Here is a 26,524-nt window from a genome sequence, read left to right as displayed (position 1 = left end):
CAGGTTCCCCTGCAACAAACCCCAGCTGGGCCGAGTCAGGGGCCTGATCCTGCCCTGGCTCCAGATGCGGGGATGACCTCGTTGCCTCCAGCTGGGCCATCACTTACAGCTGCTCCACTACCGGTTGGGTCAGGGGAGGCTGAGGCGGCCCCTGGGTCTAGTCACCCACCGACGTCTCCCGAGCTGCAGTCTCAGGTCTGAGAGAAGGAGAGACCTGAGTACTCACAGGAGGAGTGCTCGCCTTCAGGCGAAACAGGGAGGTGAGTCGCCGGGGGATCAGGACCGGCCGCTACCCTGCCAGAGATAAAAGGCTGTCGGACCCTGCCCCAGGTTGCGGGAGCAACATTGCTGTTTGCCAGATCCTGCCTGAGATCCTGTACCTGTCCTTGCCTGGTTTCCTGCCTTGACCCTATCGGACTGATTCCTAGCAGAACCTTTGGATTCTGGACCGGACCTGGACCGCGGTTCTCACGTTACCCCCAGGCCCAGCACACATCAGTTGTCCAACCTGCTTCCTGCGAGCTCTTGTTCCATGAAATAAATTAAATTGCAAAAACCGCTCATTGGTTTTTATAGACCACCACCGCGCTCCCTTCTCTGCTGCCACCCTTCATTTAGACTTCGCCTTTTCAGTTGTCACTTGGTGGGTTTTAAACAATCAGTTATTTACTCGTTTTGTTTAGCTGGGAAACGGCACATCGGTGTGGCGCTCCCTGCCAGCTGGGCAGCCTGTGGCCCTGCGGCTGCCAAGACTCTCTCTCTGCATGGTTGGCAGAGCAAAGGTCAGCTGTGTGGTCCAGGGATCTCTGCCAACTGCCCCCCCAACCCAAAGCACACACACCCTCCCGAGGTTCTTCTGCACAGCCAGACTTCCTGGAAAAACGCAGGCAGGCTCCCGAGGCGTGAAAGAACAGCTTCCTTCCTGAATTGGAGCAATCCACGTCCTCTATTGCTCCGGGAAGAGGAACGACTTGCTATTTTTGGACGGATAGTAATCATCTCCATTTTTAAATAACCATATTAATCTCCACTTATTAAACTACTTACAGTTGCAATGTATCTCGAGAGTGTATTCCGGCTGTGTACTGAACTGAGCTGGGGGGGTGAAGTGGGGGCTGTAATTATAAGCAGTTTTCTATGGACATAGAAGAGACTTCTGGATCAGGCCAAGGCCCATCTAGTCCAGTTTGTCTGAGCCATCTAGGTTGGTCTCCTGTTGGAGCGCTGTAGTTTATGCACTGCATGAAAATGAGGCTTCTTTTTTCTCTCTCCTGAACATTCAGCTTCATTTATTACCTTCATTTGGAAGGTAATAAAACCAGCATCTAAAATTAGGTCTGTAAACAGACCGGAAGCTGGTGGAGAAGGTAAAATTGTAATGGAGTTGTGTGCTTCAGGAAAGCCACTTCTGCCCTGCAGAGGAGGTGGGATTGCGGGCGTCACGGCCCCAGCCCCCGCGCAATTGGGGGAATCCCCGGCCACATCATCCCCTGGCCAGCCAGTTGGCTGGCTCTGGGGGCATGGCCTGCCCTATTTAAGGCAGCGCGTGCCAGCTGTTCCTGCTTTTCCCACCCTCCCGCCCTATAAGGCTTTCGTTCCTTGACCTTGCTATGGACCTTAGTTGGTCGCCATTGAGGGGCCTGGTAGGAATTTTTCCACTTGGCAAATTAGCACCAGCCACTTGGTTTTCGCCTGTTGTTGTTTAGTCGTTTAGTCGTGTCCGACTCTTCGTGACCCCCTGGACCAGAGCACGCCAGGCACTTCTGTCTTCCACTGCCTCCCGCAGTTTGGTCAGACTCATGTTTGTAGCTTCGAAGACACTATCCAACCATCTCGTCCTCTGTCGTCCCCTTCTTCTTGTGCCCTCCATCTTTCCCAACATCAGGGTCTTTTCCAGGGAGTCTTCTCTTCTCATGAGGTGGCCAAAGTATTGGAGCCTCAGCTTCACGATCTGTCCTTCCAGTGAGCACTCAGGGCTGATTTCCTTAAGAATGGATAGGTTTGATCTTCTTGCAGTCCATGGGACTCTCAAGAGTCTCCTCCAGCACCATAATTCAAAAGCATCAATTCTTCGACGATCAGCCTTCTTTATGGTCCAGCTCTCACTTCCATACATCACTACTGGGAAAACCATAGCTTTTACTATACGGACCTTTGTCGGCAAGGTGATGTCTCTACTTTTTAAGATGCTGTCTAGGTTGGTCATTGCTTTCCTCCCAAGAAGCAGGCGTCTCTTAATTTCGTGGCTGCTGTCACCATCTGCAGTGATCATGGAGCCCAAGAAAGTAAAATCTCTCACTGCCTCCATTTCTTCTCCTTCTATTTGCCAGGAGGTGATGGGACCAGTGGCCATGATCTTCGTTTTTTTGATGTTGAGCTTCAGACCATATTTTGGGCTCTCCTCTTTCACCCTCATTAAAAGGTTCTTTAATTCCTCCTCACTTTCTGCCATCAAGGTTGTGTCATCTGCATATCTGAGGTTGTTGATATTTCTTCCAGCAATCTTAATTCCGGCTAGGGATTCATCCAGCCCAGCCTTTCGCATGATGAATTCTGCATATAAGTTAAATAACCAGGGAGACAATATACAGCCTTGTCGTACTCCTTTCCCAATTTTGAACCAAAATTGTTTTCGCCTACCTCGTAGCAAATTGTCACAACTTTCTGGGTATTGGCAGTTAGGCATTGGTATTGTTCTGTAGATGGAAGAGAGGAGGTAGCGCCATCACCTGCCCCACATATTGAAGGGTAGTCCGGTAAAGGATTCTGGGGGGCATGGCCCTGTCTGAAGCCTGGGGAGGTGGGAGCCTAAGCCACGCCCCCTATCGGTGACCCCGGGGGAGTTCCTAGTTGATGTGCATCAGCAGGACTCCCCCGACTGGTGGTTAACCCTTCCTGGACTTCAAGCGGACGGGCTGGAGTTGGATATAGTTGGTTAGGTCCAATGCCTAAGCCAATACCACTCATCACCTGTAACCAAGAAAGTTGTGGTCTTATTTAGCTCATTAACCTTAATAATTGTGTCATGTGTCTTTATTTCCACTGGGGGGGGGGTGGGAACTCGCCTTGCAAACCAGCTCCCATCAACACTTCACCTGTTACTCTTTGCACCAGTTTATAAACCCAGGTCCCCAGTTGTTCAACCCTGGGCATCTCCATGCGTAGGGCTGCAAAAGACACTCACCTGAGAGACTTTGCAGAGTCCACTGGCAGTCTGCATGGGCAGTACTGATCCAAGGCAGCTTCCTCTGCAAAGCCTTTCCCAAGGCAGCCTCATGCAGCCAACATTCATCCAGAACACTGTTGAAGATGACATGGGGACCCCAGTGCATTTCTGGCTTGTGGCAAAAATGAGAAGCAAAATACAGAGCAGACTATGTGTTCATTATGTGTTTTTTAAAGGATCCTGTTGTTTTCTGGATTTACCTCGTTGCCAACCAGCCCCTGGCTTGTGCAAAGAGTAGCATGTAGATCATCAAAATCAGGGGTTCCTAGAGTGGGTGTTCCTATCTGTGGGAGAGGCACTAAGGGTGCAGCAGGGGGGTGCTGAAGGTGTAAATTGCTGTGATTCTATGATTTTTTTAAAAAACAGTATTTTGTCTCAATGCAAAAATATAAATACATGCATACATCTTATTTAACCCAGAGCAGTGAATCACAAAGTTCAAAGACCTACAAATTCTGAAGGATCATTATGTTGCAGTCAGTATGCAGTCGTACCTTGGTTTTCAAACAGCTTAGTTCTCGCTCCTGAACGCTGCAAACCCAGAAGTGACTGTTCCAGTTCGCGAACTATTTTTGGAAGCTGAACGTCCGACGGGGCTTCCACGGCTTCCAATTGGTTGCAGGAGCTTCCAGGAACTGACTAGAGCATCCTTCACCAACCTAGGGCCCTCCAGATGTTTTTTGGATAACAACACCTTTCAGCACCAGCCAGGATATCAGTGGAATGTAGCCTGCATCCATCCTACTCAGGGTAGGATCCTAACCCTTTGGAATCCGAGAACACGGTTAACATTGGCCCATTAATTTCAGCAAGTCTGCTCTGCATGTTACTTAGTTTGACGCATCCCAACATGAAAAGTTTGTCATGGCTCCCAAACTCCCACTGGTTTCAATGGGAGCTGTGCAACTAATTGACAGTGCGATCTGATATGTGTGTACTCAGGACCAAGACTGTATTTAATGGCGCATGCTCCATAGAATCAGTCTCTTAAGCTTAAGCCAAGAAATAGTATTCTCTATGAAATTGAATATCAATCTACGTATCAAGGCTTTGAGATTAGACCACTGAAGAAGCCCGGAAAACTACCTTGGGAGTGGGCTACCTGCAAGCACCAGTAAAAGGGCCCCATTGGGGGCGAACAGCGGGCTCTTGATTACTTGGACTGCCAGGGCAAAACAGGTGCAAAACGCCGGAACCCTGTCTACAACTTCATCAACATCCATCTACAACTTCACTAGCATCTCTCGGTACTGTGAACAACACCAAACTTTATCTTTTGTTGGTATCTTCATGAGCTTACCTAAAAAGATAAAGAAAACAAAAGACTGAGTTAAGCACTTGAAAAATCGATTGAAATCAGACATAAGTTCATCTTAGGTTGGGTAGTTCTCAAGTCTCTGTGGCTTTGTACAGTGGTACCTCGGGTTAAGTACTTAATTCGTTCCGGAGGTCTGTTCTTAACCTGAAACTGTTCTTAACCTGAAGCACCACTTTAGCTAATGGGGCCTCCTGCTGCCGCCGCGCCGCCGGAGCACAATTTCTGTTCTCATCCTGAAGCAAAGTTCTTAACCCGAGGTACTATTTCTGGGTTAGTGGAGTCTGTAACCTGAAGCGTATGTAACCCGAGGTACCACTGTATAAGGTTTTGTATTTTTCTCAGAAAATTGATAAAGAATGCATAATCATTTTGGTAATTATTGTGTGTATATTAGTCGCCAACGTGTTGCATGAGTCATACTACTACTATCAACAGCACAGGTTGCATTTTTCTAGCATTATTGTATTTACCATAGAATTTCAGGCTGGTGTTTGGATCCAACCTTGTATCTTCCTTTCAGCTTTGCATACATAGGCTTAGTTACGTTTGTAATTCTTGCACTGCAGGGAATTCGGCTCCATGAGCCTTGTTCTCCCTCCCAACTCTGTGCGTCTTAAGTGCAACCTGTTGCTCAGACCATCGTCTGGATTTCCTCTTCCTTTGTGGTCTCCGTATTTGTGTGCTGCAGCCGTGACCGCTGCCGTTCTCTTTCCACTTTAGCCCTGCTGTGTGTGCAATTTCTCTCTCCCTTCACTGTGCCAGCGTGTCGTGTCTGCGCTGAAATATCATCAGATTCTGACTTCAGAGAGATGTCAGCGGGGTGGAAACGTTTCCTAGATGGACGCTCTTTTCTCAGTCTTGATTGCTGCCGCTTTCTTCCCGGGCGACTTCTGCTCTCCTTCCTCCTCTTAAAGCTGATGTTTCCCTCTCCATCCTGGCTCAGTCACTGGGGTGATCCCAGCCAGCCAGGGATCACATGGCATATATTGGGACAGCGACAACAAGGAGCCAGTCAGATCTGTGGTTGCATGAAAAAGCCATGTGCAAGTGAAGGCTGTGCAAATGGCAGGCCTTGCATTTCTCAAGGAATGTTTTTGCATTTCCCTGGGAATGCAAGGTATCTTTGAAAACCTGGAAATTGGCTATCAGCAGCTAAGATTTCTGTTGCGCAAAAGTGGAAAACATTGAGTGGTTTAAATCTTACATTGCGGGGCAAAAATACATGGTCTCTGGCAATTGCTGAAGAAGACAACCCACAATCTGTCCATGCTTAGAGGTAAAGACTCTACGGAACACTTTTTCTCTTTCTTTCTCTTTGGCGATCCCTCATAGCTGAGTAAGATTGTCTTCCCTAAACACGGTTTTAACAATGAGTCCATAAGTGACTGTGGAGGCCAATTCTGGATCCACACGTCCTTCCACAGTGGGGACATTGGTTTCCGGGTGGGAGTTGATCAAGGTGTGGATTTGCCAAGCGTGCCTTTCTCTTAGCACATTTCTCCCTTGCGTCCTGAGTTCGAGTGTCTTCAAAGTGTTTATAGTACACTTTTAAAGATTTTCCTTGAGACAGTCTTTAAACCTTCTTTGTTGACCAACAGCATTACGCTTACCATTTTTAAGTTCAGAGTAGAGTAGTTGCTTTGGAAGACGATAATCAGGGATCTGCACAACATGACCAGTCCAACAAAGTTGATGTTGAAGAATCATTGCTTCAACACTGATGATCTTTGGTTCTTTCAGTATACTGGCATTAGTTTGCCTGTCTTCCCAAGTGATGTGTAGGACTTTTCGGAGACACCGTTGATGGAATCTTTTGAGGAGATGGCGTTTATAAGTGGTCCATGTTTCACAAGCAGACAGTAAGGTTGGTAGTACGATAGGAACACTTTTACACAATATAGAACCATAGAATTATAAAGTTGGAAGGGATCTTCAGGGTCATCTAATGCCATAGCTGTCAACTTTTCCCTTTTCTTGCAAGGAATCCTATTCAGAACAAGGGAATCTCCCTTTAAAAAAGGGAAACATTGACAGTTATGTCTAATGCAGGAATCACAATCCCTGCCTTCCAATCTGGAGCCGCTTAAAAACCTCCAACAAAGGGAGAGTCCACCACTTTCCTTTTTTCCCCCAAATATTTTTTATTAAGTTTCATATTACCAAATTAAACATATCAAACCGATTAATCCAAATTATAACAATACATATCATATAATCCAATTGTTTGCCAAATTATAAATTCTTTTTGTGGGGGGTACCCATGCTTCTCGATCGGCAAGAGTCCACCACTGTCCAAGGGAGACCGTTTCACTGTTGAACAGCTCTTACTGCCCAAAGGTTTTCCTGATGTTGAGTCGGAGTCTCCTTTCTCATAACGTGAAGCCATTGGTCCTAGAACAGGAGATAATAAACTCGAGATGCCCTTGCGATATTTGATGGTAGCTATCTCCCCTCAGCCTCCTCTTCTCCAGGCTAAACATCCCCAACTCCCTCAACCATTCCCTGCAATGCTTGGTTTCCATTTCTTCATCCTCTTGGTTGCCCTCCTCTGCACCCCTCCCAGCTTGCTGGATCTCTCTGCTGCTCCCCTTGTTGCGCCAAACCAAAATGTCCACCCATCTGAAATTGGCCTTATTTGTTCCTCACTCTGTTCATGACTGCCTCCCGCCAGCCTGGTGCCAGCCTTTCCTTCTGCCCCCCCCCCCCCCGCACTGCCAGGGCTGCCATTGTTCCTTCCAGCTAGTGGATGTGGCCCCCGCTTGCCAAACCAAGCGTATTTTCCAGCTGGTTCACAGTCTGCCGACGGCGCTCCATCGTCGCAACCCAACAGCCATTCACCATAGACCTTCAGCCGACACTCGCTCTTCCAAACGGATGAGTGGGATTTGGGTGCCTGGGACTTCCCCAGCGGTGCCAACCCTCCTGCCTTGACTCTTGTGGTCCTTACCCCCCATCCCTTGTGAATTTTTATAAATGAGAAAGAGAGAGAAGGGGGATCTGGCAGGCTTCTCCTTCTTCTTGTAATTGTCTGGATCCTCCGGGCCTTTCCCAGCTCCTTCCGTTGACAGGCGGCGCTTAAATCAGATTAAAGGTGCCCTTTCAAGTGGGAGCAGGGCTGACCCCGCAGGTAAGATTTTTTCTGAAGAGCTTGGAGGCGCGGCCTGCTTTTTCTCTGGGGTTCGAGGCTGACAAGCTCTCCGCAAGCGCCCTGCGGCTCGAGTCCTATTAAAGGGAGACTTGTTGGGACTCTGGGACGAGGAGAGAACACCAATGGGCTTTTTCATCCTACCAAAGCCTTTCATCCCTGGATCTGAGGAAAAGGAAATGAGATGATGCAGAGATTGGGGGGGATGTTTCATGTTCCCCCAATGCCCCTGGCACTGACGCTTCCCCTCCATCAAACACACACACCTGCCCCACCTTTCCCTTGCTGAAGGTGTGCTTGCAGGTGAGCCGTGGTGCTTCGCTGTGGATTTGGGGCTCGAGGAAAGGTTGGGAGAGGATTTGCACAGGACGCCTTACACAGGCCAGTTCTCCCTTGGGACTGAGGTAGGCGTGGCTCAACCCTTCCTTTTCACTCTCCCCTTGACCCTGACCCCTCTCCCCACAAAAACACCACACCAGTGTTCAACCTGCTAAGATTATAGTAGCTGAAAAATTGGGGAGGGGGTGGGAAGCATATCTCTTGAACAGATTGTGGAAAAATTGGACCACAGCAACTGTGATTTAAGCAAACTGATTGCAAAATAATACAGTCATACATCAGGTTGAAGTTGCTTCAGGTTGAGCGCTTTCGGGTTACGCTCCGCGGTGACCCAGAAGTAACGGAACACGTTACTTCTGGGTTTCGCCGCTCGCACATGAACAGACGGTCAAAACGACATCATGCGCATGCGAGGAAGTAGCAAATTTGCTTCAGGATGGTTACATTCGCTTCAGGATGCGAACGGGACTCCGGAACAGATCCCGTTCGTATCCAGAGGTACCACCGTACCTATAAACCAGCCTGAAAGTTTTGTGGAATAATTTCTCTTTTTTGAAATGTCTTCCAACAGCAAAATGAATGGTGCTGTCCGGCCCTGGCAGCTTTCAACCTCCTGTGACAGTGTAACTTTCTGCTTTTTCGCTTTTGTTTATTTATAAAATAATATTTATTTCGTTAAACATAAAACAAACCCCAACCATCAGAGTAAAGAAAGGGACACTTTCATTTGTCCTGTGGCTTCTGAGAGGGTTTTTTCCCATCCTACTGCCCGAAAGCCGACTGATTCCCAGTGAATCAGAACAATCTCCAATCAGGTTTTCTGTGGGTTGACATTGGTTCTGTTTCAGTGGTAAACCAGGGTTTTCCTGGAGAAAGCGGCTGGACAGAAGAAAAACCTCTTGCTCGTGTGCCTAGAAGTTGCAGGAGAAAAGGATTTGTGGATGAACTCATAGGGGGAAGAAGGCAGTGATGGGAGCTCTCAATCCATGGCAAAGTGTTTGTTTCTTCCCCTCTTCCATCTTTCCCCTCTTTCCAGCTTCCTTGCCCCGTGGCCTTGATGCTTCCAACTTAGCCCACCCTCCCTGCTGTGTTCCCCTCCCACTGAGCCTTGTGAGCACATTGGAGGAACGGGCTGCGGGGTCCCTCTGGTCTCCAGGGGGTCCCTGGGCAGTGGGACCTGGCTCTGCCAAACTTTGGCACCGGAAAACTACCTTGGGAGTGTGCTATCTTCAAGCCCCAGTAAAAGGGCCCCATCAGGGACAAACCGCGGCCTCTTGATTACTTGGACTGCCAGGGCAAAATGCCGGCACCCTTCTACAACTTCATTAACATCCATCTGGATGCAGGTGGCGCTGTGGGTTAAACCACAGAGCCCAGGACTTGCCGATCAGAAGGTCGACGGTTCGAATCCCCGCAACGGGGTGAGCTCCTGTTGCTCAGTCCCTGCTCCTGCCAACCTAGCAGTGTGAAAGCACAAAGTGCAAGTAGCTAAATAGGTACCGCTCCAGCGGGAAGGTAAATCGCATTTCCATGCACCGCCCTGGTTCGCCAGAAGCGGCTTAGTCATGCTGGCCACATGACCCGGAAGCTGTACGCCGGCTCCCTCGGCCAATAAAGCAAGATGAGCGCCACAACCCCAGAGTCGGCCACGACTGGACCTAATGGTCAGGGGTCCCTTTACCTTTACAACTTCACTAGCATCTCTCGGTATTGTGAACAACACCAAACTTACCTTTTGTTGGTATCTTCATGAACTTACCTAAAAAGATAAAGAAAACAAAAGACTGAGTTAAGCGCCTGAAAAATCTATTGAAATCAGACATTGTAAGTTCATCTTAGGTTGGGTAGTTCGCAAGTCTCTGTGGCTTTGCATAAGGTTTTGTATTTTTTTCAGAAGATTGATAAAGAATGCATAATCATTTTGGTAATTATTGTGTGTATATTAGTCTCCCAATGTGTTGCATGAGTCGTACTACAAACTTTGCCACCAGCCTGGAGGAACCCAGAGGCGATGGTAGCGATAGGTTCGTGGAGCTGGCCCGGCGGTTGTGCGCAACCTTGCCACCCCCCTCGCCTTCCCCGCGACTTGCTCTCATCCATGCTCCGGATTGTGACAGCAGTCGCTTTACCCTGAACACCGCTGCAAATATTCTCTTTGAAAACAAGCCTGTAGAAGCAATTTGAAGTGCCGCCAATTGACAAGAAGTGAAACATTTAGACACGAGGTGTTCCATTTCCGCTCCTTCGGTGACATTTTCACTCAACGCAAAAGAAGAGCCATTTCTTCCGAAAACATTGATTTTGGGGGTTTGGAGCAGCGGGGGGGGGGGGTCAACCTAGGAGCTTTGTGGAGAAATCTCTTCTTCCCTGTTCCTCTGCTAGTTTTGAACCGTTCTGTTTTCTCTCTCATTTCTATTTTTAATATTATTCCCTGATTATGCATGTTAGCCTCTGACAGCTTATCCACACATCTGCAGGCCTCAGGCCGCCAAAGCACGGGTTCAAGCAGCTTTCTCCTTTCCCTGGGAAAACCTGTTCTTTAGTGCTAAATTGGAGGCAAACATTTACCCGGAGAAAACCCAAATTGCTGTTTGTTCCAATTTAGCACTAAAGAGCAGTTTCCTCCAGAGATGAGCCCTTTATCTGGCTTTCCTGTAGAGCACCTTTTCCCAACCTGGTGCCTTCTTCCTGTTTTGCACCACAACTCTCATCAGCCTAACAGATCATTCCTTTCCTTGCCTTTTCCTGTTTCATGGGCCACTACCAGAAGTTTGGTGGTTCAAGCCCACCCAGGGACAGCTGGGGGCAGGATTTCCACATTGCAGAAGGTTGGGCTTTCCCTTTTTTGCGCTACAACTCCCATCAGCCTCTGCCAACACAGTTCTGCTGGAGCAGACAATAGTGATGCACTGGCTAGGGCTTATGGGAGTTATAGTTCAAAGATCTAGAAGGCGCCAAGGTGGGGAAAGTCTGGTCTACGCAAGTAGTTATCTCAGCACCCCTCTTCTCTTCTTGAGGCTTCTTGGTTTTCAGCCCTCAGTCCAAGAGGGCATCTTTTTGGCATCTTTTGGGGTTCGCGGAGAACACCACGGTTTTGTATTGACCACACAATGCCCTGCCCTCTAATCTTGCAAAGACGGAGCGTGCATTTTCAGGTGACACAACATGTTGGGACACATGGGTTGCTGAGAGGGACAAGTCAAAGGGAATGCAGTCTGATGCCAGCTGCAGCTGCAGCACCTCTGTATCAAATTAAGACCTGGGAGACATGGGTTCGAATCCTTACCGTGGCACTGGGCGGTGACAGGCAGATCTCTCTCCGCTGGCCTTTGCCAGCCATGTGAGAAAGGGAAAGAGAACAAGGGTAGAAGCTGTTTTGCCCAGTTCTTGTGATGCTGCAACCATTTGTGAGCCCATTTCTTATTGATTATTGCTTCCTTCTTCCCTTCCTCTCAAGTTTTGGCCCCACTGACCCCTCGCTGTTGTGTGTTTGCTCCTGCAGATGGCTTACCCTGTGTCGGCAGCGTGTTACGTGGTGCTAGCTGCGGTGGTGGTCGTTTATGCTCAGAGGCACAGCCAGCAGGGTAAGTAGTAGCCTCCTCTCTATCCCAACGTCAGTGGGAGATTTGTGGTTATTTTACTACTTATTTATATTCCAGCTTTTCCCCAGACCAGGTCTCAAGGCGGCTTACAGACAAATTAAAGCAGCACAGATCAAAACACCTATAAAAAAGGCAAGCCAACTCCAATAGAATTGAAACAATATAAAAACAAATCTATTAAAACACAGACCATAAAAACGGCACGATTTGAAAGCCCCCGTCTCAAAAGAAACAATCAGTTCCCAAAGGTCCCATCAGGATAAAACAGTCTTCACTTGCTGTGGAAAGACAAGGAGGGAGCCAGTCTGGCTTCTTTCGGAGTCCCAAAGTTGTCTGGGAGCCACTGCTGAGAAGGCCCTGTCCCCTGTCCTCACCCAGCATGCCTGTGAGGGTGGTGGCATCTAGGAAAGGACCTCTCCCAAAGATCGCAGAGCCCAGGCAGATCTGTCTGGAAGAATTTGGTCCTTCAGATATTCTGGGCCTAAGCCAGAGCAGGAGATTTCTGCAGGACGAACGGCCAAGGCAGTTTCTTGTTTGCCCACCATAGACACTCCAAGACAGTGCTGGGGGCGAGTTGACTGAATCTGAGCTTCTCTGTGACACATGGTGAAGCATCCAGGTGGCCACTTGGCCAGGTGTCCAACTCTTTACTCACATGGCTTGTGTAAAAAGAGTAGGAGTCAATTGCATGGTGGATTACAAGGTGTTTTTCTGCAGCAGAGAGCTGTCAGCTAAAGAGCAGGGTTGTGTCTGTGTAGGGATATTCCACAATTTCTTCCAAGTACTTCACAGCTACTATGTGGTCTCCGGGGCTGAAGAGGGGAACTTGCTGCAACTCTGGAGTAGCTGAAATCCCTGCGGATGGGGCCCTCTGAGGTCCATCTAGTGGAGAAGCCAAGGGCATGCTCTCTCCCTGTTTCGATCAGGCAAATGCCAATTATGGGGTATTCTGGCCCCCCCAATGAAGGCATGCCTTAATATGGCTCATACTGATCATTGCACTGATTTTACAGGGTTGTGTATTTTTTAAAATAAATGAATAAATGGGTGGTTCTGTTTTGTTTGATGTTGAAAAAATAAGAGATGCAGGCTAGCACACTTTGTTTTGTTTTTATTTTTGAAAGATGTCTTAGCTATGGGTAACTCGTTCCAAACAGCTTGCATATTACAATATTCCAGGGATACATATGTGGAACTCACAGTCGCTGGATGTCCAGAGGGCTTTCCAATTCTGCGATTCTATGTCTTTTTTTTTTAAAAAAAAGGAAAGAGCATTAAATAACTACATGGAGGATGCAGTCTTTTAGCTATGACAGCCTAAGATGCATTCGCTGCCTTTAGAAAGAACTTAGCCTGTTGGATGCGGTTGTCGATGGGCGTGGGCAGATTTTGCCTTGGTGTCCGGTTTGTGAATCTCTCCAGGGCAGCTCATTTGGGGTGGGCAGAAGAGAGCGTCATTCGCATCCAGGACATCTCCTCTTACGTTCTAATGGTGTGGTCTATGGTGGTAGCAAAAGTCCTGTAAACACATTTTCTGGTCCAAAACAGAGGGAAATCCAAGAACTATTAGGAGTACGAATGTCTTGGGATTTTGCAGATGTTTTACTGTGGTTTTATAATTTGTTGGATGCTGCCCAGAGTGGCTGGGGCAAGCCAATCAGATGGGTGGCATATAAATATGATGATGATGCAGAAATTCTGCCTCTTTTACAGACAGAGGCTGGGCTCCGACAGAACTTGCCTCGAACCTGACCTTCGTGGGCTTTGGGGTTGTTGTTTTTCGGCTTTTTCTTTTGAGCTCCTTCTCCATAATTGAGTCCTCCCTGGGTCTCGCATGCGCCTCTCCTCGCCTTGTGATTTCTCTATTTTTAAACGAGTAATTCTCCATTATTGATCAACACCTTGGCTGAATTAACTCACATTTAAATAATAATTATGTTTTCTCCCCAGAGAACGGAGGCAAGGAGGGAGATAAACACCCTTGGAAATGAATGAGCTTGTTCGGGCTGCATGCCGGGGTTAATATATTGATGGGTGTCCGAGTGGCTGCCATCCCGTAGCTTAGTAACCAGCAATAAGCAATTAGGCTCTGTCATTATTCAAGCAGAGGGAGGGCGATTTGACTTTCTCAGCTCCCTCCCACCCTCCCTGCTTCCAACTCTGGCACTAATCTTTGCCAATCAGCTCTGCTGCAATGCCCCATGGAGAGGTTGGAGTCGGGGGGCTGCAGGTGCCGTGATTGTGCTGCGGGCGGGGGGGGGCATCTCTGAGAGCAAGCGTAATCCTCAAGATTCAAGGCAAGGGGTCCATCTGATGCCCCCTGACTGCCCGCCAGCAGCCAGGTGCATCTCTTGCCTTCCCCTTGGCAGGCCCTTTCTCCTCTAAAGAAGAAAGGCCAGAAGCACGCAGGTCAACTCCTAGGGGCTGAGGCAGTTTGCTGTTGTCGTTTCGTCATGTCCGCCTCTTCGTGACCCCCTGGACCAGAGCACGCCAGGCCCTCCTGTCTTCCACTGCCTCCCGCAGTTTGGTCAAACTCATGCTGGTTGCTTCGAGAACACTATCCAACCATCTCATCCTCTGTCGTCCCCTTCTCCTTGTGCCCTCCATCTTTCCCAACATCAGGGTCTTTTCCAGGGAGTCTTCTCTTCTCATGAGGTGGCCAAAGTCTTGGAGCCTCAGCTTCAGGATCTGTCCTTCCAGTGAGCACTCAGGGCTGATTTCCTTCAGAATGGATCGTTTTGATCTTCTTGCAGTCCATGGGACTCTCAAGAGTCTCCTCCAGCACCAGAATTCAAAAGCATCAATTCTTCGGCGATCAGCCTTCTTTATGGTCCAGCTCTCACTTCTATATATCACTACTGGGAAAACCATAGCTGAGGCAGTTAACCCCCCCATTGTCATTTTTGAGGTAGCTGAGCCCCCTCAATATTCAGGGGGCATCTGGCTCCACTCCCTGGCTCCTTTCAACAATCCCACCTGGAGTCCTGTGTCCAATTCTGGGCGCCACAATTTAAAGAAGGTTGTTGACAACCTGGAACGGTTGCAGAGGAGGGCGACCAAGATGATCAGGGAACGAGGCCTTATGAAGAATGGTTGAAGGAGCTGGGTATGTTTAGCCTGGAGAAGAGGAGACTGAGAGAAGATATGAGAGCCACCTTCAGATATCTCAAATATCTGTCACATGGAAGATGGAGCAAGCCTGCTTTCTGCAGACCTGAACCTATGGCTTCAAGTGACAAGAAAGGAGATTCTGATTAAACATCAGAAAGAACTTTCTAAGAGCTGTTTGACAGCAGAAGGGACTCCCTCAGAAGGTGGCGGGTTCTCCTTCCTTGGAGGTTTTTAAGCAGAGGTTGGATGGCCATCTGAAGGAGCGTCTTCACCCCCATCATTCAGCCCGGACACTGAGGTCCAGCTCAGTGGTCCAGCTTCTGGCAGTTCCCTCACTGCAACAAGCGAGGCTACAGGGAACCAGGCAGAGGGCCTTCTCGGTGGTGGCGCCCACCCTGTGGAACGCCCTCCCATCAGATGTCAAGGAAATACACAACTATCTGACTTTCAGAAGACACCTGAAGGCGGCCCTGTTAGCCCTCTTTGAAGTTTTATTATGTTTTTAGTGTTCTGCTGGGAACCGCCCAGAGTGGCTGGGGAAACCCGGCCAGATGGGCCGGGTATAAATGACAAAATTATTATCATTAGTCATGGATGCTTCAGCTGAGATTCCTGCATTGCAAGGGCTGCACTAGGTGATTCTCAGGCATAGCTGTCAACTTTCAAATTTGAAAATAAGGGATCACCTGTCCCGGGGACAGTCTACGGGATATCTAACAATCCAGGATAGCAGCGGGAAGCAGCGGGAAACGGCGCTGGAATAAGGGAATTTCCTGCAAAAAAAGGGAAGGTTGACAGCTATGTTTCAGGGTCCCTTCCGACTCTGCAATTCTCTGAAAATGAGGCAAGAATAAAGCAGCCTCAGAAGATATCAGCCCAGCACAACCCGCTCTCCAAACGTTGGACCTTGGCAGTCCTTTACGGTCCCGTCTCTTTCTGTTTTCCTGACGTGTCTGCTGCAGAGAGCCAGCCGGCGCTCAGGCCCTGCCAGGACGAGAACTCCCTGCCTTCCCAAGCTGTCACACACACTCTGCTTGCGAGCCTCGGCCGGTACACCTGCCAGCGCGCAAACACACACCCATGTATATTTTAAAAGCAGGAAACAGCCTCCAGGCCGTTTTGTGTCTTGCATCTCTCTAATACTGAATAATGGAATTCCCTCTTGCGTGTCTCGGCTGGCAGGCCAGAGGCGGAGGGCTGTGGGCTGCCGGCCGGAATCGTCTTCCTGCTCTCCGAAAAGTCACTGAGCAGACTGGAAGAGGCACAACTGGGGCACGGGAGGCCAGCTGGTGGGCTTTGTTGGACGCTGGGTGCCCAGGCTTGCTGGCCCAAAAAGGCGCCCCCTCTGAACCTCAGAGCTTCTGAGCCACTATGTCGCTGCTTGGGCTTCCCATCTCTTGCAGGGCTCAATTAGTGCCAGCGCCTTCTGTCAAGAGCTTGGGTGTAACCTTTGACGCCTCCTTTGCCATGGAGGCGCAGGTTGCAACCACAGCAAAGGTGGCATTTTTCCATCTCCCCCATAGCAGTTGGTCCCTTACCTCTCTCGCTCTCATCTGGCCACAGTGATCCATGCGATGGTCACTTCCAGGCTTGATTATTGTAACTCGCTCTATGTGGGGCTGCCCTTGAAGCTGACCCAGAAACTCCAGCGGGTGCAGAATGCCGCAGCGAGGCTTCTTATGGGTCCTTGCCAGGGGATCACATTCATCCAGTGCTTTACCAGCTACACTGGCTCCCGGTGGAGTACAGGGTCAGGTTTAAGGTGCTGGTTTTGACCTTTAAAGCTCTATGCGGCCTAGGACCCATGTACCTATGGGACCGCGTCTCCTGGTATGCCCCGCGGAGGGCCTTAAGGTCCACAAATGACAACACTTTGGAGGTCCCAGGTCGCAAGGCGGTTAGTTTGGTCTCAACTAGGGCCAGGGCCTTTTCAGTGCTGGCCCCGACTTGGTGGAACGCTCTGTCACAAAAGAACAGGGCATTGTGGGATTTGACATCTTTCCGCAGGGCCTTCAAGACAGAGCTGTTCCACCTGGCCTTTGGTTTGGACTCGGTCTGACCCTTATGTTTCCCTTCCCTTATGGTCTAGATTTATTGGCTACTTTTAAAATGAGGCTGCATTTTAAATTGCATTTTAGCCTGTATTTTAAATTGGTCCCCCCCCATTATGTTTTTACTGTGATTTTTTTGGTGTTAGCTGCCCTGAGCCCGGCTCTGGCCAGGGAGGGCGAGGTATAAATAAATTTATTGTTATTATTATTATTATTATTATATAATATGAGGACAAGGACAGGGTGGTTGTCTCCTGCTGTGGAGAGAAGCGTTTAATTTATGCCAGTCTCCCCCAAAGTGGTCCCCTCCAGATGTTCATAGAGTCACAGAATTGTAGAGTTAGAAGGGATGCCAAGGGTCATCCATTCCTGCCCCCTACCATGTTATGGGACCCCAGCCCCCATCAGCCAGCAATCCCAGGGGTCAAGAGTGGTGGGATCTGCCCTCCAAGAGCATCTGGAGGTCACCACATTGAGGGAGGGCTAATGTCATTATTGTCATCAACAAGGTTTTTCACATTTACTCGCAACATGTCATAGGACCATAGAATTGTAGAGTTGGAAAGCAGCCCCCAATCTAGTCCAGCCCCATGCAATGCAGGAATGTCAACTAAAGCATCCATGACAGATGGCCATCCCACCTCCGTGTGAAAACCTCCAGTGAAGGAGAGTCCACCACCTTCTGAGGGAGACTGTTCCACTCTTGAACAGCTGTTACCGCCAGAAAATTCTTCCTAATACACTGGTACCTCGGATCTCAAACTTTATCCATTCTGGGAGTCTGTTCAACTCCCGAAATGGTTTGAAAACCAAGGCACGGCTTCCGATTGGATGCAGGAGCTTCCTGCAGTGAAGCGGAAACTGCGTCGGACATTCAGCTTCCGAAAAAGTTTGCAGACTGGGACACTTACTTCCGGGTTTGGGCGCTCGGGAGCCAGTTTGTTTGGGAGAGCCACTTCTGCCCTTCAGAGGAGGTGTGGTTGCGGGCTTCATGGCCCCACCATGCGCGCAACGGCTGGAACCCAGCCTCCGCGCGATTGGGGGGATTCCCGGCCACGTCACCTTCTGGCCAGCCAATTGGCTGGCTCTGGGGTGTGGCCCACCTTATTTAAAGCAGGACGCGGCTGGGGATCTCCCTCTTTGCCACCTGCCAGCTGTTCCTGTTTCCCACTCTCCCGCCCTATAAGGTTTTCGTTCCTTGACCTTGCTATGGACCTTGGTTGGTCACCATTGAGGGGCCTGGTGGGAATTTTTCCACTTGGCAAATTGGCACCAGCCACTTGGTTTTCGCCTACCTCACAGCAAATCGTCACAACTTTCCGGGTATTGACGGTTAGGCATTGGTATTGCTCTGTAGATGGAAGAGGGGAGGAAGCGCCATCACCTGCCCCAAATATAGAAGGGTAGTCTGATAAAGGATTCCAGGCGGCGTGGCCCTGTCCGAAGCCTGGGGAGGTGAGGGCCTAAGCCACGCCCACATTTGGTGACCCCCAGGAGGGGTTCCTATTTGATGTGCATCAGCAGGACTCCCCCCACTGGTGGTTAACCCTTCCCGGACTTCAAGCGGACGGGCTGAAGTCGGATATAGTCGGTTAGGACCAATGCCTAAGCCAATACCGCTCATCAACTGTAACCAATAAAGTTGTGGCCTTATTTAGCCCATTAACCTTAATAATTGTGTCATGTGTCTTTATTTCCACTAGGAGCGGGGGGGACTTGCTACGCAAGAAAGGAGATTCCAACTAAACATTAGGAAGAACTCTGTTGGGAAGAGCTGTTTAAGAGGGGAACGGGCTGAAGTCGGATATAGTCGGTTAGGACCAATGCCTAAGCCAATACCACTCATCACCTGTAATAATTGTGTCATGTGTCATTATTTCCACCGTGCGGGCGGGAGCTCGCCATGCAACGCAGCTTGCCTTCCAGCACCTGCCCTGCATCTCCCTTCCGCCTGCAGACTGAGCACCTGACTCGGACCCCCTTGCGTCCTGCAACAGGGAGGGACTCTTTGCAGGCACCCAGAGGCCACGACCCCCCCCGCCCCCCTGTCGCTTGGTCAGTGTTGCAAAGGAGTGCGCAGGGAACAGCAAGGAACAGTGGACTCCCAAAATAGCAGCCAGAGAAACGTGACCCCATTTCTTCGCAGGCCTCTTGCCCTGCTGCTCCGTGAGGTCAGCCTCTGGGGTTTAACTGTAATTCACCCTGCATGTCTTGACAGGGAGAGGGCAAAGGTTCGGAGCAACGGGTGAGGGGCCACCTCTCTTGTTCCTGGACGCAGAGGCATCTCAGAAGCTGCATTTTGCCTAGGAAGGCAGAACGCGGAGCAAAGTTCTCGGATGCAGCAGAGCCTGGAAGTGACTTGTCCTTTGCAGAAGGTCTTGACTCCCCGGGGCCTTGACTGAGGCTACAGACCTTGCAATGGCAGCAGATCACTTATGGGTTCCCCGTCCTGACGGGGCCTTGCAAGTTTCCAGTTGGATTAATTGCTGATTTGTCCCTTGCACAGTACTCCCCGTGAGGAAAGGTTGCGGTGATTGGGACTTTTCAGTTCAGAGAAAAAGCAAGCAAGAGGCAGCATGATAAGATATTTATGAAATAACGCATGGCACTGAGAAAGGTCTCCCTCTCTCATAATGCTAGAACGCGTGGACATCTCAAGAAGTTGCCGTCTTCGAATACCTGGAGCACAGTTTCATGGGAAATGGAGCAAGCTTGGTTTTTGCTGCTCCAAAGGTGAGGAACCCAAACCAGTGGACTCAACAGACAAGAAAGGAGATTCCAATTAAATACAGTGGTACCTTGGTACTTGAACACCTTGGTTGCTGATTGGCTGGCCAGGGGATGACGTGGCCGGGAATCCCCCCCCCCCAATTGCGCAGCGGCTCATTCCTGCCGCTGCACGCGTGTTGGGGCCGTGACGCCCGCAACCCGACCTCCCCACTGGCCAGAAGCGGGAAATGGGTTTGCAAATCTTTTTACTGGCACCTCCCCAGCACCATTCATTCACTGATTGCATTTATTTTCTGCATTTCCATCCCACCTTCTTCTCCAAGGAGCTCAAGGTGGTTGATATCCCCACAACTACCCTATAAGGTGGGATAGGCTGAGAAGTGATGAGTGACCCCCAAGGTCAGCCGGTCAGCTTCCTGCCAGTGGAGGATTTGAAGCAGAATTTGAAGTGAGCTCCATGGCCAAGTGGGAATTCGAAGCCTGGTCTCCAAGGTCCTGAACCAGCACCCTAACCACTGCACCACACTGCCAGTATCAACTCACCTAAGCTCTTGGCATAAAATTTGCTTACCAAAATTGCTTATCCATTCAGAGTTTTAGTGGGTGAGAAAGTGGGAATTCGAACCCTGGTTCCAAGGTCCTAGTGCAACACCTTAACCACTTCGCCATACTGCTGTTGTGTGTTCTGCAGAACTAAGTGGTTCTGGACCAGTATAACAGGCTGACCTCATGGTGGTGGTTGAGAGAGGGAGAAAATCAAGCCGTTTGCAGGACCAAAACCCAGAGGTTTTTTGTCTCTGGGCTGTTCTCCTTCGTCTGGAGGGTGGGCAAAACCCACCTCCCGTGATCTCAGGCAACGTGGAACGGATGTCCCTGCATTGCCTATGTCTCCAAACCACCTCCAGAGGGGCTATTATTATGAACAGTTATAAGGGATTATATGTACTTGGCATGCAGTTTGCTCCAAGAAGGAAAAGAGAGAGGAGGGTGTGTGCTGGTTCTGCTCTAGTGATGTTGCTCTTGTTGTTTTGAGCTGGAGGAGCTGACATTGCAAGCTGAAACAAGTTCCCTTAGACGCAAGTTCAAGGTGACCTAACTCTCTGGTTAATAGGTCTTTTATAGAGGATACATCATAGATGACAAATTTGAATTTATTTATAATTAAATGTTTATTTGTTTACAAATTTAAATATTAATAAAAATCTCATATAGGTTTGTGTGTGTGTGATTTTTATTAATATTTTAAAATGGTTATAGAGGATTCTGCAAAATACAATATTATCAAACAGGGACTGGTTATGATATACATAGTCCATACAAAATTATTGATCGCTGTCGATCTATAATAAAATTAATAAACCACAGGTATGTGAATGCGTGGACTAGAACTATTTATAGCGTAGACTTAATGGCTAAGACAAGGTTGCAAAACATGAACCCTGTTATACCAAGAGAAATTAATTTAAGCATTCAAAAGCCCTGACCCCCTGGATCTGCCGTATTGGGTTATAGGCCAAGGGGATTTTTGGCCGTCTCCCTCCTTGCTTACAAATGGAATAAACTCAGGTGCATAATTGTCCTTTTCTCTTTGCTCTGTAGGGACTCTCCTCTTATTAGTTAATAGATCTTTAATGCATCGTATATAGAAAGAGAGAGAGTGTGTGTTTTAATTTTATTGGCGCTTAATTGCTTTTTAAATATTACTGTATTTGTTTTTAGCAGTTTCTATTTGATCCGTGACCCACCTTGAGTCTTTGTATGGGAAAAAGGTGGACTAATAACATAACGTAACATAACATAATATACTATACTATATAACAGACGCTTCAGATTACAGACTCCGCTAACCCAGAAATAGTGCTTCAGGTTAAGAACTTTGCTTCAGGATGAGAACAGAAATCATGCTCTGGCGGTGCAGCAGCAGCGGGAGGCCCCATTAGCTAAAGTGGTGCTTCAGGTTAAGAACAGTTTCAGGTTAAGAGCAGACCTCCGGAATGAATTAAGTACTTAACCCGAGGTACCACTGTAGAGTGGTCTGTTAAACATTGAAAGCTTCCCTGAACAGGGCTGCCTTCAGATGTCTTCTAAAAGTCTGGTAGTTGTTTTTCTCGTTGACATCTGGTGGGAGGGCGTTCCACAGGGCGGGCGCCACTACTGAGAAGGCCCTCTGCCTGGTTCCCTGTAACTTGGCTTCTCGCAGTGAGGGAACCGCCAGAAGGCCCTCAGAGCTGGACAAACCCCCCAACTCTGTTTCTTTGCTCCATCCCATCCCTTTCTCAGCAGGCCAGGCTCTTGCCGTGCCACCAAGAGCCGAGTCTGGAAAATGAGATGCATTTTCAATGATGCCATAGGAAGGTCTGGGCTTGGGATGGCACCGCCATCCTCTTGCAACCAGCACCCCAGGGAGGCTAATCAGAGCATGAGCCGAGCGGAGAGGGCCAGGCTCTCTGCAGCGAGGCAGGAGGTGTCCTCGCAGCCATCCCAGCGTCTGGGGCCATTGATCCCGCCATGCTGAGCACGTCGCCGGCGGTTGCGCTTGCGTTTTTTAGCTCAGGTGCAGAAAGTTAATTGCTCTTTTCACTTTGTTTAATGGGGATGCTGCTGTCAGAACTACTCAGGAGGAAATTACTTTGGCAGGATGGTGACATTGCAGAGGGAGGGGGCCAAGGCAGGGTGGGCGATGAACCGAACACCCTTCTAGCTGAAAGCCTTCATCTCCCAGGCGGGAGTGTGTGTGAGAGAGAAGCACAAGGGCGCCACACTGGGAATGTCAAATCCTGCCCGGGCAATGGAGCAGGAGACAGGACTTCCATCCCCTGGAAGTTCAGTGGCTTGATTTGATTTTTGCGAGCTTTCTGTTCTCTTCCTCCTCCTCATTCTTGGAACTTTGAGACATGGGTTCGAGTCCTTCCCTCCAGAGCAGGAGAAAACAAGCTTGCTCCATCTTCCATGTGGCAGCTCTTGAGATATTTGAAGATAGCTTTCATATCTCGTCTCTTCTCTCCTCTTCCCCTGGTTTAAACTACCCAGCTCCATCAAGTGCTCCTTGTCTAAGGCCATCTTGGTCGCCCTCATCTGCACGCCTTCCAGCTTGTCAACATCCTTCTTAAATTAGGGGTGCCCAGAATTGGACGTGGTTTTCCAGGTGTGGTCTGACCAAGGCAGAATAGATTCAGTGGTTCTTGCTTAATCCCCACAAAAACCCTGCAAGGTAGGCGAGGTTGAGAGGCAGTGCCTGACTCCCAAGGTTAGCCAGCGAGCTTCCTGGTTAAGTGAGGATTCGAACCCTGGTCTGGCAGGTCCTGGTTTGGCATCCACAGACAGTTTCCTGGGTCATGTGGCCAGCATGGCTAAGCCGCATCTGGCGAACCAGAGAAGCGCATGGAAATGCCGTTGACCTTCCCGCCGGAGCGGTACCTATTTATCCACTTGCACTTTGATGTGCTTTCGAACTGCTAGGTTGGCAGGAGCTGGGACAGAGCAACGGGAGCTCACCCCGTCGCGGGGATTCGAACCGCCGACCTTCTGATTGGCAAACCCAAGAGGCTCAATGGTTTAGACCACAGCGCCCCCCGTGTCCCTTCTCCTCTTCAGATATTGAAAGAGGGCTCTCGTATCACCTCTCAGTCTCATTGAGATTCCTGCATTGCAAGGGGTTGAAGACTCCAAGAATCCCTTCCGACTCTACAATTCCACAATTCTTCTTCTCCAGGCTAAACATGCCCAACTCCCTCAGCCATTCCTCATCAGGCTTGGTTTCCAGACCCTTGGCCATCTTGGTCGCCCTCCTCTGCACACCTTCCAGTTTGTCAACATCCTTCTTTAATTGCGGTCCCCAGAATTGGATGTGGTATTCCTGGTGTGGTCTGACCCGGGCAGAATATTCAGTGGTTCTCGCTTAATCCCCACAAAAACCCTGTATTGTGCAATTTTAGCTATTTGGCATATGGTCGCCTGGTCTTGCTACTCGTGAGGAGGGGCAGGAAGGACAGGGACTTGACAGTGTATTTCATCTGTTCCCTCTGGCTTCTAAGGTGACTTTAGCAAGCAGCACCTAAAATACCCTCCAGTTTTCTTTGGACCCTTTTGGTCTACAGAGTTGCTTGTAAAAAAAAATCCAGAAATACCGATGGAAGCTTTGATTCTCAGGAAGCTGAAACTAGGTGCTCCGTGTCAGGTTTTTTCTGCAATCTTCCTGCAACTGTCCTATGCCATCTACCCGTGAACAAATGGACTGGAGGTCAGAACAAAAGTGAGACAGATTGGTAGGTGGGAGAGGAAAGAGCCAGAGTAGACTGAGGCAGGAAAACAAGGAGACTTTGCATTTGTTTGCTTGTTTGTGAAATTTATATACCATGGTCATTTAGTAAAGGACACAAGATACAGTAAATAAATAACGTAATACCGGTACCTACAAAAATGGCCTTACTCCAAACATGCCCCCTTGAACACTTCAGGAAGGTTGGTGGTTCGAATCCCCGCAACGGGGTGAACTGTTGCTCTATCCCAGCTCCTGCCAACCTAGCAGCTCGAAAGCACACCAGTGCAAGTAGATAAATAGGTACCACTGTGGCAAATCTGCCCCCTTGAGCATTTCAGTCTGTGGAATTGGCACAGGTGCCACACAATGCCCATTATGCATCAGTAAGAAATCAACCTTCTAGTGTGGTGGTGTGTTTTTAGTTCATTACTGGTTTCAAATGTTTGCATGTCTTAATTGTTTTTACTAATGATTTTATTGTTCTGTTCTTTTTATAAACCACTTTGAGGGTTTTCTTTTTGCAAACCAAGCAGTATATAAATTTTATGAAATAAATATAATCAAGAATAGCCTGTGTCCCCTGCCCTCTCTGTGTTAGAAAAAAAGAGGTTTTGCAGCCAGTCTCCTAATTTGCCTGTGTCCTGGTCCCGTTGCTCTGGAACTTAGTGGGATTACGGTACCGCTGAGCCTCTTGGGCTTGCGGATCGGAAGGTTGGAGGTTCAAATCCGCACAATGGGGTGAGCTCCCATTGCTCAGTCCCAGCTCCTGCCAACCTAGCAGTTCGAAAGCAAGAGTAGATAAATAGATAGCACTGTGACGGGAAAGGTAAACGGCGTTTTCATGCACGCTGGCTTCCATCACAGTGTCCCGTTGTAGCCAAAAGTGGTTTGGTCATGCAGGCCACATGACCCGGAAATCTGTCTGTGGACAAACGTCGGCTCCCTCAGCCTGAAAAGCGAGATGAGCCCCACAACCCATAGTCACCTTTTCCTTTAAATATACCCAGCCTGTGTGTGCCATTTTTCCACCACACAAGTGGTTTCAAAGCAGCTGACCGTCCCAGTCCTTTTCTAAGGAAGAGAAAGAGAGAGAGAGAAATCACACCTCATCCCTCAATAAAATCGCCCAACATCTATAATGAAACAGCAGGTAAGACGATAGCAGTGGTTATTCTCGATTAAATGAGCCAAAGTAAAAGGACCTTGTGGCACTTTTAAAGACTAACAGATGTATTATGGCCTAAACTTTTATGGACGGCAGTTCATGATGCAGCCCGCAAAAGCTCAACGCCGTCATCAATTCATTTGTTTTTAAGGTGCCTCGCAAGGCTCTTTGCCGGTTTTGCTGCCCCTCTGAAATCAGTAAACGGCTGCCGGTTTTGAGTAAGTGCCCCCAGAGGTTTGGGCTTTTGGATGCAGCAGCGAGGAATCATTTCTGAACCTTCTCCCAGTTCTGTGGACGGGCTTTTCCCGATGCAGAGCTGCAGTGTGTGACTGAGTCTGGCAGATTCCAGCCCATAATTAATTAGCATCGACCACCCTGCGCTTAGAGCAATAAGGAGGGATCTATAGCAAAATTAGGCAGGGAGGTGTGATGGAGTGCTAGGAGATTATATGTGATGGGAACGGCTCAATTCTTCACTGGAGTTGTCTGGCAGTATGATAGCGGGCGGGTGGCAAGGGGGCCCCACGGAAGCCATTTATATCCACCCCAAAGGCAGAAGGAATTATCTGGGCCCTCTAAGGAGGCAGAGGCTGTGTGGGGAGAGGGATGGGGAAGAAGGAGTGGGTGATGTCTTCCATTGTGTGGTGTCTGCTGGTCCTCAGGTATCTTAGATAGCATATTCTTCAGTCTGGTGTTTGTGAGGTCCTTGGCTTTCCCAGGGGCTTGGCTTTTGACCTTCTCTGCTGTTTGTGGCTTGGCTTGCAAACATAAAGAACATGAAAAGAGCCTCCTGGACGAGGCCAAATGGGGTCCATCTAACCCGGCTATAGAGAAAGGGGACCAGTTTACTTTCAAAGCTATGATATTAGCGGGAAAGGCAACGACAGCTTTAGGTTGGAAAGACAGAGGAAAAATGGACAGTGGAGGCATGGAAGAGTTACCTATTTGTTTGAACTTATTCAGTTGGACATTGTTGCAGTAATGTCACAGGAAACAACGTGGAAGGTCAAGTCCACCACGATAAGAAACAGATGTGTGATGTACTGAGTTGAATCTCTTCAATGGGTAGAAACTACTGGAACAAAAGACATTTGGTGGAAACTAAAGACACTGTGCCCATGGCTAATTGTTTGAACCCTTCCAATGGATATGGAGGGGGTGGAAGGGAGGGGAAGGAAAAATTGTGCGGGGAATTTAAAAAAATTGGAAAGAGATAATATAACGTATGTAAAAATCCCGAAATGCTGTGTTTTCCAGCAACTGGTATTCCAACGCATTGCTACCTCCAACTGTGGGATCAGAGTAGAGCCCTCCTGACACCCATAGCCTTCCCCTCCTCCATGAATTTGCCGAATCCTCTTTTAAATCCAACTAGTTTAAAAAGCAGAGACATCACCTTGCCGACAAAGGTCCGTATAGTTCAAGCTATGGTTTTCCCAGTAGTGATGTATGGAAGTGAGAGCTGGACCATAAAGAAGGCTGATCACCGAAGAATGGATGCTTTTGAATTCTGGTGCTGGAGGAGACTCTTGAGAGTCCCATGGACTGCAAGAAGATCAAACCTCTCCATTCTGAA

The 26,524-nt window shown here is 48.9% G+C and overlaps 1 protein-coding gene across 2 annotated transcripts in view; it reads left to right on the top strand.

Moving 5' to 3' along the window:
* Positions 1-26,524, top strand: part of CNTFR (ciliary neurotrophic factor receptor) — a 428,103-nt gene that overhangs the window by 228,016 nt on the left and 173,563 nt on the right. For both annotated transcript variants that reach the window (XM_083575841.1, XM_083575842.1), the window contains one exon: positions 11,531-11,612. In XM_083575841.1, the coding sequence (XP_083431967.1) occupies positions 11,531-11,612 (82 nt within the window). The remainder of the gene's footprint in view (positions 1-11,530; positions 11,613-26,524) is intronic.

The sequence above is a fragment of the Podarcis filfolensis genome (assembly GCF_964270895.1).
Source record: "Podarcis filfolensis genome assembly, chromosome: 11".
Taxonomy (NCBI): domain Eukaryota; kingdom Metazoa; phylum Chordata; class Lepidosauria; order Squamata; family Lacertidae; genus Podarcis; species Podarcis filfolensis.
Note: the sequence above shows the minus strand (reverse complement) of the source record. Positions and strands in the feature narration are given on the sequence as shown.